Source organism: Pipistrellus hanaki (genome assembly GCF_964339955.1).
Source record: "Pipistrellus hanaki genome assembly, chromosome: 6".
In the NCBI taxonomy this organism is placed as follows: domain Eukaryota; kingdom Metazoa; phylum Chordata; class Mammalia; order Chiroptera; family Vespertilionidae; genus Pipistrellus; species Pipistrellus hanaki.
This window is the reverse complement of record NC_140508.1, coordinates 87,003,195-87,017,159: the sequence shown is the minus strand read 5'-3', so window position 1 is coordinate 87,017,159 and position 13,965 is coordinate 87,003,195. Positions and strand designations below refer to the sequence as shown.

General features: G+C 50.1%; 1 protein-coding gene across 2 annotated transcripts in view; it reads right to left on the bottom strand.

Annotated features, from left to right (window-relative positions):
- CDH2 (cadherin 2) overlaps positions 1-13,965 on the bottom strand; it is a 136,232-nt gene that overhangs the window by 31,209 nt on the left and 91,058 nt on the right. For both annotated transcript variants that reach the window (XM_084887055.1, XM_084887056.1), the window contains exons 3-4: positions 3,829-4,055; positions 1,997-2,143 (exon numbers count right to left, since the gene is read on the bottom strand). In XM_084887055.1, coding sequence (XP_084743181.1) covers positions 1,997-2,143; positions 3,829-4,055 — 374 coding nt within the window. The remainder of the gene's footprint in view (positions 1-1,996; positions 2,144-3,828; positions 4,056-13,965) is intronic.

Genomic DNA, 13,965 nt, shown 5'->3' with positions numbered 1-13,965 from the left:
CTCATGCCCTTTGCAGTTACAAACCTGCACCCCGCCTCCCGAAACCCAGGGAACGCTCCCAGCCTGCCCCTTGCCCGGCTTTCTTGGTGACAGGCTTCAAAAAGAGATGCCCCTTCACCCGCGGACGGACACGGTGCTAACATCCGACAGCACGGCCCCTGGACGCAGCGGCCGACGTCCACATGAAGGGCCGTGGGCGTTTAAGCAGCACCGGCCTCTCTCCTGGGAATCCCCAGATAACAGCCTAAGGGGCAAGCAGGGCTGACTGTGGGCACCAGGTAGGATAAGAAGCCATCGTTCAGAGTGTGAAACAGCCTCGCTGGGGAGCGCTAGGGTGATGGTGGTCCTACAAGTGAGATTTCTGTCTTTTCCAGGTGGCACTTATACACCAAACTCCTTCCTGATAACAATTCACACAAGATGTTTCTAGCCTCTCCAGAATTACACTCATGGGCTCACTTCCTCCTCCTCCAAAGCCCACAATCCCAGGACAAGTCAGTTTATATGGAGTCCCCCTGGCTCAGGCCACGGACGGGGGGAGGGGCAGAGCAGGGAGAGGGCCCGGAGCGCCGTCCTGCTGGCGGGACAGGAGGGAGACCCAGGCATTGGGTAGAGATGCTCCGTCCAAAAACAGAATCTGGTTTATCTCTTAAAGGTGAGGCACCATCACTGCTTCCCACTCTCCAGTAAGGTAGGAAAACAAGACACACCTTTACTTAGCGAGCATGTCATTCGCTGTTAAATTGAATTATAATGTACAACACAATAGCATCGACAACCCAGAAAATGACTCATTAAAAAACACAGCTCTCAGTGGGCATGTACTGGAATGCTAAATCCATCACTACAGGAACATTTATTTTCTCGTAAGTGAAAATACAACGATTTCCCCTTATTTTCCTTTTGTAATAAACAACGGGTTGCTGCAGAAGCTGGTGTGGCTCAGTGGATAGAGCGTCAGCCTGCGGACTGGGGGGTCCTTGGTTCGATTCTGGTCAAGGGCATGTGCCTTGGTTGCGGGTACACCTCCAGTGGTGGGTGTGCAGGAGGCAGCTGATCGATGTTTCTCTCTCATCGATGTTTCTCGCTCTCTCTCTCCCTTCCTCTTTGTAAAGAGTCAATAAAATATATTAAAAAAAAAAAAAAACTAAACTAAAAAAACAAAAACAGGTTGCTAATTTGGCTACACACAGAACTGTCATTTTCTAAGTGCACACATCTGATGGTGTGCATTTAGAGGAACAAAATAAAGCCGGATTCCTCCGATGCTTGTGTTTTCGCTCAGCCCCTGGGGTTCTGTTAATGGTGTCGAGGTTGTTTTTTTTTTCTTAAAAACCCTCCCATGCACTTAGCGCTGGCATTTCCAGCAGCGAGTGCCCCTTCCCTCTTCCTGTGGCCCAGCGCTCTCTGCAGGGGGCAGAGGCCACGGTGAGGGCAGCGGGGTCAGAACAGGGACGCCGCGGTGCCTGTGCTTCCTGGCAGAGGGCTGACGGCTGCGGATGGCGTCGGACTCGGGGCGTCTGTCTGCGCCCCTGGACAAACCTCACCCTCCACGGGGCTCAGGAGCCCCACCCACAAATAACCCTCCGAGAGGACAGTCAGAATGAGAAGAGGCTCCGCACAACGTAAGGCATCGCATCTATGACAAGTATTTGTAGGCCTCGCCGGTGTGGTTCAGTGGATAGAGTATCGGCCTGAGGACTGAAGGGTCCTGAGTTTGATTCCGGCAAAGGGCACAGGCCTGGGTTGTGGGCTGGATCCCCAGTAGGGGGTGTGCAGGAGGCAGCTGATCAGTGATTCTCTCTCATCACTGATGTATCTCTCTTTCCCTCTCCCTTCCTCTCTGAAGTCAATAAAAACATACTAAAAAATAAAATTAAATTTAAAGAAGTATTTTTAGTAGATACAAGCCGTCAACTCCACCCGGTGAGCGACAGACCAGATGCTCCCCACACACCCCTGCCCCGCCCCGAGATAAGGAGAGCCGCGCACCCACCCGGACCAGCTCCTGCGGGAACGGGCCCCGCGAGTTCTCGGGCAGGTTGATGGGGGGGATGACCCAGTCCCGCTTCTGCCTCCGCAGGTGCCCATCGCCGCCGGCCGGCTGCCGCGGGAACACGATCTCCTCGGCGCCTGGCGAGCCCTGTGCGTGGAGACACAGGAAGACAAACCTGAGGACCGGAGGAAGGCTCTCTGAGAGGACCCGGTGTGCGGGGACCCGGGAGCATCGGCATCGATTATTACCAACAAGAATGGAAGCCCTGAGGCCCTTTCCTCGCCCCCTGTGAGCACAGGTGCCCTGGGCCGCGAGGCTCCGCAAGCTGGCCTCCTTCTGTGCACCTAGGGGTTGCTGGTTCTATTCCAGGAAGAGCTCATGTCCGACTGCGGGCTCCATCCCCTGCAGGGGGCGTGCAGGAGGCAGCCGGGCCATGTCTCACTCTCACATGGATGTTTGTCTCCCTTTCTCACTCTCTCCCTCTCCCTTCCTCTTTCCTTCTCTCTCTCTCTCTCTCTCTCTCTCTCTCTCTCTCTCTCTCTCTCTCTCTGTCTCTCTCTCTCTCTCTCAAAATCAGTTTTAAAATCTTAAAGTAATAGAAAGCACTGTAAGACTTTCAGGCTAAACTGTTCATTGGAAAACTGAATTCCAAACAACTCATTATGTGGCCCCGCTGGGTAAACTAGCCGCAGTTTCTACAAACCACCTTAGACAGCAGTAACTATGGAGGCAACATGGAAAGGACCCCTTTTATCTATTTCTCATTAGCTCAAACCACAGCTCAGGTAATGCGCTCCTGTCCATTAAATTCAGATCTCCATGTGCGAAAATATAATTTGAGTTCCGAGAGAATTCTAGCACGTCCTGCTAAGGGGTGTCGCAGATATTTATGACCCCATTAAATCGCACAGAATTAATGCTGTAATTATTCTGAACCCGTGGCAGGCGTGATGGATGCGGGAGCGGGCTCACTCTGTACACGGGGCATCCATCTCTGTGGGACCCAGCGCTCTCCCGTCCCCGAGTACCGGAGGCCCGGGCGGCCCAGCCATGGCTGCTCCGGTGGAAACATCTGAGCATCATAACAATAAAAGCAACGCTTCCCTCGATGAGCTACCAGTTACTCCTCACTTTCTATTACCCTAGTGTCCTGGTCGGAAAGCCACATGCGGCTCTTTGGCCCCTTGAGTGTGGCTCTTCCACAAAATACCACGGCCTGGGCGAGTCTATTTTGAAGAAGTGGCGTTAGAAGAAGTTTAAGTTTTAAAAATTGAAATTAAGAAATTTCAATCTTTGTCCTGTTGATATTTGGCTCTGTTGGCTCATGAGTTTGCCGACCATTGCCCTAGTGGCCTGGTTTCGCTTTACCAGGTAAGCGTTTCACCGTTTCACAATGAAAGCTGGGCACTGGCCTCAAAGAAAAATGATACGGCCCAAACCGGTGTGGCTCAGTGGATAGATCCTTGGCCTGCGGACTGAAAGGTCCCAGGTTCGATTCCGGTCAAGGGCATGTGCCTTGGTTGCAGGCACATCCCCGGTGGGGGGTGTGCTGGAGGCAGCTGATCGATGTTTCTCTCTCATCGATGTTTCTAGCTCTCTATCTCTCTCCCTTCCTCTCTGTAAAGTATCAATAAAATATATATTAAAAAAAAATAAAAAAGATTGAAAGCACAACAAAACACAAGTGAAGGGGCTGAAGCTGGTGAGAATTCAAACACTGGCCTCCGTTCACAGGATGGGAAGCCAGGGGCACGGTGGTCCACAGTGGGGCTCTGGCTGGGGGCTGGGGCCGGGGCTGGGGCTGGGGCCGGGGGCTGGGGCCGGGGCGGTACCTGCAGGGCGGCCTCGGGCGCGGGGGGCCGCGGGCTCAGGCTCACGGCCACCTGCCACCTCTCCTGCGTGTCGCGGTCGTGGGCGAAGACCAGGAAGCGGGCGCGCTCGGGGGACAGGGGGAAGCTGCGGACCGCGTACACCACGCCGTCCTCGTCCACCTTGAAGTCGGCGGGCTCGCTGCTCTCGTACCGCACCTTCCTCTTCCCATTGCAGCTGCTGAACCGCACTGCAAGACAGAAGCACACGGGCCCATCACACCCGGAGCAGAAACAGCGCGTGCCAAACCCGCTTCCTGCTCGGCTGAAGGCTCAGGGGCAGGTAACACGGGAGGCACAGGTGCCTGTCACACCCCGCAGGGAATCCTCAGCATGGAGAACATCAGCCTGTGGCTCCGGGTCCTTCCCCAGCGTCTCCTTGTGCTACAGCCTCTGCCTCCCCTTCCCCTCCCGGGGCCCCTGGCCCTCAGACCCACCTGCTTTCCCCGGGCCTCGCAGACATGGCCTACCACTTCCCAGCAAACTCCTACACATCCTTCAGAACCCAGCCCCAAAGGCCCGGAGGGCAGAACCAACCCCTTGCTCCCCACGTCCAGGCAGCCATCTGAACTCCACCAGCAGGGTGTCCTAGCCTGACGCTCACGGGGAGAGGTGCCTCTGAGCACACTTTCTCAGCTCTCTTGTATTCCCTGCCTATCGCCTGGAACTCAGGAGCTAATCCCTCAATTCTGAATGAACGCTAACAGGAAGGAAGCGATGGCATTTACTAAAGGTGAATGCCCACCATACTCTAGAATTACAAAACCAGTGGTAATTAAAAGGCGAATAATTTGCAATTTCTAATCTTCAGGGCACTTGTCATAGTTCCTTAAAGAAGTGCGAATTTTACAGGTTTTCAAACAAATGAAAATACAAGTGTATTTCAAAATAAATTTTAACTAGAAATACTTATGCCTTCAGAGTGGAACAATAAAAAATGCCTACAGTATTTTCATCATCTCTATCTTACATGCAATGATTTAAAGTTAAAAAAGTGTTTTCTTAAAAACAACCTCTATCACTTCCATCTCATCAGATGACAGAAGTTAAACTGTGTGCTTACAAATGCAGAATTAGACATGTCTCAGTCAGAATTAAATTATGAAATAATAAAAAGTATTCTTTAAGATAGGTCATGTGCTTTGAACCCTTAATCATTCTCTCTGAAGAAAAATTACCTGGGAATAGCACGAGGGATCAAAGAAAAAGCAATTTTTTTCAGCTCTGTAAACAAGAGATTACCTCCTAACCATAATTCCACAGGGCGCACGTTGGAGGGCATTAACAGGCACACATTACAAAACAGAATCGTATACACCTTTTGCCTCTTTCAAAGATGGCAGTAAATTTATTAATATTCCCATCCCACACACGACTTGATGACAGTTCTTTTGTTTTTATTAATAGAAATCCAATGAGATGTGCTCAAGAGCACACATAACAAGCCTGTTTATCTCCCTCCATAACCATAAAGTCCTTGCTAACAGAAATAAAATACTTCCCTGGATGTATTGTTTTCCACATAATCCCACATACATCATCTTTCAAGCAATTCAAAATAGAAAGTTGTATCTCACCCCGAGTTATTATACCTGGCACTAAATTATGTTAAACCAACAGTATCTGTCTTCGGAATGGAGCGCCCCAGAAGATACTTCACCGCCCAGCTCACCTGACCTGCGATTTAGAAGTGAAAAATGGGAATCCTTTTTCTGGAACAATGCCGTCCACAGCTTATCTTTTACGTCAGACGACAAAGATGAAGAGAAGTATTGTTGGGGAGGACCCTGCTGAGCCATCCCAGTGAAAACCCTGTGTCATCTCTTTGTGTAAAAGCACCTTCCCCATCGCCAGCGGCGTTCAGGGCGTGGGGAGCACACCTTCTGGAGCAGAAACAGGACGCCCTCTCCCGCGCCCTCCCCCTCTGCATTCATCCTCACCGGTCCGCACCGGTGACCGTTTGCCAGGCACAGGTTAAAACGCTAATTTCAATGGGTGATGTAGACGGAATCGAGTCCCCAGATCCACACCTGACGTATTAACTCCCAGGACCTGAGAAGATGCCTGGACTGGAGACGTGTGCTTTAAAGCAGTGACGTTAATGAGCTCCGAGGAATGGGGCCTCATGGTGTCCTGATCAGAGGAGGAAATGTGGACACAGAGAGTCCTGTTCATGGAGGAAAGACCCTGGGAGGCCACCTGCAGGCCAAGGAGAAAGGTCTCTGAGGAACCGAACCTGCTGGCCCTTGACCTGGACGCCCAGCCTCCAGAGCTGTGCGGAGGAGGTTTCTGGGTTAAGCCACCAGTCCGTGCTATTTTAGGACAGCCCTGACAGATTCACACAATGGGTAACCCTGCAACAGCCATGAGGAGAGAGGCTCATGGGTCACAGCTGCCTCCTGCACACCCCACACTGGGGATCAAGCCCTCAACCCAGGCCTGTGCCCTGACCGGGAATCGAACCATGATCTCCTGCTTCGTAGGTCGACGCTCAACCACTGAGCCATGCCAGCCGGGCTCATCATTTTTTAAAATGTGTTTTCTGAAGAAAACGTGACAATACGTAAAAAAAAAAAAAAAAAAAAAAAAAAATAGTAATAAATACACCCTTAGCAGTGAAACTATTTTGTATGATGGTTGGTGGGTGCATGACATTATGCATTTGTTAGAACTCACGGACCTTTACAACCCAGAGTGCATCCTGGTGTCAACTGTGGACTTCAGTTAATAATGTGTCTAATTACTTCTAACTTACTAGATGCGCCCCACTAATGCATATGCAAGATGTCCACTCAAAGCAGAAACTCTAAACTTCATAACGTAAGAGAAAAGGAAATCAATTTCCTTGTACAACTAAAAAAAGTCTTGATCCACCAGATTATTATTTAATTATTATTAAAACTATATGGAATTAAATGTGGGTGGGTTTTTTGGCTAAAAACATCATAATGTTAAACGGGAAATGTATTATTACAGCTACTGCACAGTTTACAGAATATGTAGTTGTTGTGTTAACATGATTAATACAAAATTAGGCATCAGGGAAGTTCCTTTTACTGTTAAAGCGATATTTCAAATTAATGTTAACCATAAAACCATAATATGCTTATAAAATATTCACAGAAAACCACGATCTGACATATTAAATGCATTAGCAGTTTACATAAACCATATGAATAAAAAGGTGCAAATATTAACTAACATATGGTTTATAATTTCTGCTCAAGTAAAACATCACGTCGTATTTAGAAACAATGGTAAGAAACACTGCAAAATATTTTTATTCCTACACACGCCTTTGCCTTTTTACATTGTTATTTTTTATTTTATAGATACTTTATTGATTTTTTTACAGAGAGGAAGGGAGAGGGATAGAGAGTTAGAAACACCGATAAGAGAGAAACATCGATCAGCTGCCTCCTGCACACCTCCTACTGGGGATGTACTCACAGCCAAGGTACATGCCCTTGACCGGAATTGAACCTGGGACCCTTTAGTCTGCAGGCCAATGCTCTATCCACTGAGCCACACCAGTTAGGTCTGCAGGCCAATGCTCTATCCCCTGAGCCACACCAGTTAGGTCTGCAGGCCAATGCTCTATCCACTGAGCCACACCAGTTAGGTCTGCAGGCCAATGCTCTATCCACTGAGCCACATCAGTTAGGTCTATACAGTCTATCTTACGTGTTGTCAGTTCATTAGAAAACGGCCTCATCCCAAAGATGCCTTCACGGTTTAGCCCTTGCTTACTGTGGCCCACCTGGCCCCTCCCTGACCTCCCGGTCGGGCGGCGCTCACCTAAGTGGCCACACTGCTGGAAGAGGAAGGTTCCGGGAGGCAGGACTGAGCGTCACCAACAAATTCCATGTCCTCTCCTTCCCAGACGTTCAGGAAGGCCCTCTTGCCTCCTTAGATCTTAGGCAAGACCACGTGGTGTGGTTCGCTTTGGTCATGAAGAGCGGGGGCCGGAGTGCACACACCCCTTCCCAGCAGAGCCCTGAGGAGCCGAGACCCTCCTTCCCCGCAGGGGCAGCCATGGGAGAACGTGTGAAACGGAGGTGACCGAGAGGGAATGCCTGGGCCCTGGCCGGGTGGCTCAGTGGAGAGAGCGTCAGCCTGTGGACCGAAAGGTCCCACATTCGATTCAGGTCAAGGGCATGTCCTTTGGCTGCAGGCTCCTCTCTGGCTCGGCCCTGGCCAGGGCGTGTGCAGGAGGCAACAATCGGTGAGTTTCTCTCACAAGGATGTTCGCACTGTCTTTCCTCTCCCTTCCACGCTCTCTAAAAGATCAACGGAGAAACATCCTCGTGTGAAAATGAACAACAACAATAAGGAAGAGCTGGGAAGAGGGGGAGTCTCCCTCCGCAGTGGGCTCTGCAGGGAGGGGAGTGGCGGCTCTGTGCGGGCACAGAGGATGGACGGCCCTGTGAGCACCGCACGCCCAGCCTAGCACGTCTGCTAAGACCCCAGCTCCCGTGCGGACCTCACCCCTTTCAGTCCTGCCAGATCAGCATGAAGTTTCTATCAAATGAAATACAGGCTTATTGTGGATTAAATTCATAAAACAACAAACAAAAAAACCTTATTGATAAAAGGCTTGGTATAACCCCGCCAAAAGAAAAAAAAATGTATTATAATCTCTAAAATGTGATCTATTAGAGAACCTGTCATTTTGCTTCCTTTCCAGGGAAAGTCGGGTGGCATTTAACAGACTCCTGCATACCAGCTGCCACAGATAAAAGACGGGGATAAAGATCTACACTTGTCTTTGATCTGAAATTGGAAAACATAAAAACAAGCATAGAGATGACCTAAACGAATGGCTATGACATGGAAACGGTGAAATGTAGACTGCAGTGCTCCCATGATGCAGTGCACACCGTCCTGTCCATCAGACTGCTGAGACCGCAGGGGGTGGCCCCGTTCTCCCCCATGCGCTGCCTCTCAGCAGCTCAGACTTTCAGCTGCTGTCCACTCACTCATCGATGTCCTTCCTCCGGCCCCTCCACACTATGACAGGCGACAGAAACGGTTTTCTCCGACAGAATCCAGCTGAGCGGACACAGAACCTCAGCGCCCGGGCAGCATCACCCCCGATGGGCTCAGTAACAAACTGCAGGCAAGGCCACCGCCCCTGATGGAGTGACCGCAGGGCCCAGGGTGTGGGGAACTTCTTCCCAACAGGACGGCCATTGTTCTCTGAGAGCTGATGCAACTGAGTCAGCCTAAGCCTTCCGACTATTCATCTCAATTTTTTTTAAAAAAGGACCCTGGTTCACAATTTTTGTGAGAGATGTTAATTTTTAAAGAGTTTTTGTAATAAACTTTACTGAAACCAGAAATCCAAGAGTTGTTCTGGTAAACTTTACTGAAAACAGAAACCCTTGCTAACGGGAGTTTTCAAAAACCACCACTAGCAAAGGAACAATAAGCCTCGTCTCTAAATCCGTCCAGCAACGTGGCCTCACAATGTGCTGCAGACGCCAGAAAGAAGAGCCCTCCCAAAAGAAAGACGTTTATTATAAGACATGGGCACACCAGGGTAAAAATCATGTGTTATGCTTTATGGAACTTGAAATAAACGGGTTCATAAGAATACAGTGCTCACTGAGCAGATTAGCCTTACAGGTATGACATGGTGTCCCAATAACTGAGATTGAAGTCCTCTGAACTCCTAAACTATCGCATCCAAAACCGTTTTCTGATTGTAAAGTTACAAAACTAAATGGTAAGATTTCATCCTAAACACTTAGAGCAATTTAAGAAATATTAATTTCTTTATGCACACTATTAGGAGAAAAAAAGACCACGGTCTTATACAAAGAAATAATATATATATAAAAGAGCTCTTGGAAATTTGCCACAATAACATACAACTTATAGTTTAAACGCTGAATTCCCAATCACCACTGCCTATTACCCCAAAGATCTATCAGCTCACTCGCTACTGGAAATCGCTCCATAAATAGCAAAGCTGGACTTTCTACAGAAAGCAAACTACAGAAATTTAGCAAAAGCAATACCAAACCCCACAATATTACACACATTACTTCTAAAGGCTTTGTTTTCTGATCATTAGCAACCTGTGCATTAAGTATTTACTATGTGCGGGATTCCATAAAAATTTCATCCACGTTACTAGTTATTTCATAAAGCCAATGAAGTTATTCGAAGCAATTACATAAATTCCCTAAGTTACCAATGCAATTCAAGTTCTAAAGAGCAATTAGCACACTCTAATATACATTCCATTAATGCATTATTACTGGATAAATACCGCTACATAAGCTGGAAAAAAACAGTCTCCCAGCCGGTCTTTTTATTGTTGTCTCAGTCCACCGTTCCCCAACTTTTTAAGCATGACTGCATAAACCCTGCAAAGCTGCTCAGAAAGCACGAGGTACGCTGCCAACAACCTAAACAGACCGTGTGTGTTAGATCCAGTTCCGCTCACTCTGATCTGCCACATGAAGCCACACGGAAAACGAGGGCAATTGATCTATGACACGCCATTCACAAGTGGGCTGTGCGTTTTAATGCACTAACGTAACGGTGATGGAGAGCTACTTAAATATTACAGTGTTTGATTTTACACAACTCGTGAGCACTTAAGTTGAATAATGCTCTCCCGAATGCCACTGCTATTTAGACATTATATTCTACTAAAGGCCTAGTGCACGAAATTCATGCATGGGGGGCGGGGGGAGAGGAGGTCTTCTCAGCCCAGCCTGCACCCTCTCCAACCCAGGACCCCTCACAGGGGATGTCCGACTGCCTGATCGGGGATCAGGGATCGGGCCTAAACCAGCAATCGGACATCCCCCTCACAATCCAGGACCACTGGCTCCAAACTGTTCACCTGCCTGCCTGCCTGCCTGATTGCCCCTAACTGCCACCCCTGCTGGGCTGGTTGCCCCACACAGTCTGCTGGTCAGTTGTTTGGTCATCCCTCACTAACCCCCCTGCTGGCCTGGCCATTCCTCAGTGCCCCTCTCTGCCAGCCTGGCCATTCCTCACTAACCCTCCTGCCAGCCTGGTCGCCCCACACAGCCTGCTGTTCGGTTGTTACTGTGAGAGCATCCTGACCAATTTGCATCTTACCCTTTTATTAGTATAGGTGCTTACTAAATTAGCACAGCATCCAGAACTGAGTCATTTCAAAATGCTCCCACTGGTGTAAAACAAATGAAAGAAAACACCAAATAAAAAAAATCTGCGAAAGAGCCCCCTCCCTCCATCCCAGCCCCACACGGACGCCCCCCGCTGTGAACACACGGCCGCAGTTTGCACAGCTGGTCAAACCCAGCTGCTCCCCCGGACAGTCAGGAGCCTCCTCCTCGTTAACGGGCTGACATTTCCTCTTGGAGGAGGGATTCTTGTCCGCCCTTCTCATCCATCACAGGGAAGCGGATGGGGTTCACTGTAACACAGGCCATCGCCTGCTCTGCTGGCCGCGGGTTCCGCTGGAAACACCTCAGGTGCGGCCGTGAGGCCTCTGCCCGAGCGTTAATGTCCTCCTGCCCTGCGGCGGCACTCATGGCCGGCGCTCAGGTGCACTCAGGGAGGGTCCAGGCAGCTTTAACTGTTACAGAGATGACGGTTTTGCACATTTAATTTACCCCATTACACACGCCAGGCTGTGTTAAAGGGTTTTTATTGCGTTAACCAAGCTGAGGGGAAGGTGCGTGTCCTGTGCACCTACTATCTGCTTTCAATGCAGCATTCCCCAGCACCTGCATGAGCTGCACTCCCCGGGTTGGGCTCCCCAATGCCCTTCCTCGATCCTGGTCAGCAGGTGAGCAGTCCACCTTTCAGCCTAAGTGCTTCCACAAGGACTCCCGTCTTAGAAGAACGCTAAAAACTCTACTTTCGAAAACCAACCCGGAGTGGACGTTTGCCTTCCAGAGGCATAAAATTGGAATAAGACACCAGAGGTAAGTAATTGGCAGAATGACAGAAAAACTCACCCATTTAGATGGGAACAATTAAAGTTATGAAATGTGAAGTTTTCACCTAAAAAAACTATTGTATTTTTTTTTAAAAGAAGGAAATACCTGGCCAAGTGGCTCAGTGGACTGAGCATCGGCCTGAGCAATGAAGGTGACAGTTCGATTCCAGGTCAGGGCACACACAGAAGGCAACCAATCGATGCTCCGATTTAAGGCTTGCGCTCTCTCTCTCTCTCTCTCTCTCTCTCCTCCCTCCCTTTCCCTCTCTAAGCATGTCATCAGGTAAGGATTAAAAATAATAAAAAAGAGAGATATAAGAACCAAAAGCAGATGTAAATACAGGTATGAAGGAGAATTACAGGCAGACATCCAGGTATGAAGGTGAGCATGGCATGGCACCATGGGCCTATGTTTCTGATGTATCTACCATACCACCTTGTCCCAAAAACACAGCAATAACAACGACGTCTAGAGAGTTAAACCAAGACAACATCTAGGCAGGATCAAAACCTAGGTGATGACCCAGACATGGAATTACTGTAAGCTGCTGTCCAGCAGACAGAAAGCAAGCAGGGACAGCAGGAGGCTCGGTTTGCAAAGGAGAGAGGCTGAGGGTGAGGGGAGCTGGGGCACAGCATTCTGGTGCCACCTGATACCAGGCAATGCGGCAGGGGCCCAGAGGGGGGTCAGGATGAGAGAGGAAAACCAAACCCCACTCACGAGGAGCCCGAAGTCCCCAAACTGCCTCACACCCAGAGACTGGCCATGAAGGACAGCCGACAACACCAGCCGTCAGAACCCAATGGACTCCAAATGGAACTGAACTCGTGGAACCTTCCGGCCCCCTGATCTGACTGCCAACCCTCGGCCTCTGTAAGATGCTCCATGGCTCAGCCCGGGACCTTCCCTTCTCCACACTCTCACCCCGTGAACCCCAACCTGCCCCAGGTTTCCAGAATCACAGGTACTACGAAGCCGGTGCACGAAGCCGACGGCTCCCTGACACCTAGAGCTCTACACCGGCTGCCCCGGCTCCCTCCATGGCAACTCTCACGGAACCGAAGTCACACGGAACCGAAGTCACACGGAACCGAACTCACACGGAACTGAACTCACACGGAACCGAACTCACACGGAACTGAACTCACACGGAACCGAAGTCTCACGGAACCCAAGTCACACGGAACCGAACTCACACGGAACCGAACGCACACGGAACCGAACTCACACGGAATCGAACTCACACAGACACGGAACCTAAGTCACACGGAACCGAAGTCACACGGAACTGAACTCACATGGAACTGAAGTCACACAGACACAGAACCGAAGTCACAGGGAACCGAACTCACACGGAACCAAACTCACACAGACACGGAACCTAAGTCACACGGAACCGAAGTCACATGGAACTGAACTCACATGGAACTGAAGTCACACGGAACCGGTGCCACAGTCCAAGCCGGACGCACTCCTGCCCTGAGGTGGCCAATGCCACGGGCACAGTGTGGCCCAGCTGCTCAGGCTGCGTGTCTACAGGTTGATCCTGACTCCCGTCCCATCGCCATGGAGTCCCTCTGAAAGTCTGTCAGCTCTCCTTTCAAAGCATGTCCCCAGAAGGGCCATTTCTCACCGCCTCTGCCGCTCCCATCTAATCACCAGCCGTTATCCGCACTGAGTCACGGCCAGAGCCTCTAAGTGGCCATCATTCCTGCTCTGCATGGCACCGGGGTGGCCTTTTAAAACACAAATCAGAGCCGGTCAAACAAAACCCTCAGCAGAGCACAGCGTCCCTCCAAAGCCCTGCCTGGAATCCCTTGCCCCTGCCTCCCGCCACCCCCGGGCTGCTGCTTCCTCAGAGCCAGCTGTCCGGTGAGCTCCCCCAGGCCCGGTCAATTCCTGCCGCAGGTCCTCTTCTGGGTGTTTGAAATACCACAGAAGGCACAATGGAGGAGAGGAAAAACCAATAGTAAAAGCAGTAAAAACACCTTGGAAAACCAGCAAGCAATTCAACCAACTGTCCAGGGAAAAGACCGTTAGGTTCCTTATGGTCTTTTATAGGCTTTGTGCCAATGAAGGTTACCTTTCCTTAATTTTTTACATCCCCGCCCAACCAGGTCCTCCATCTCCACCGCACCGCCCCCCCTCCCCC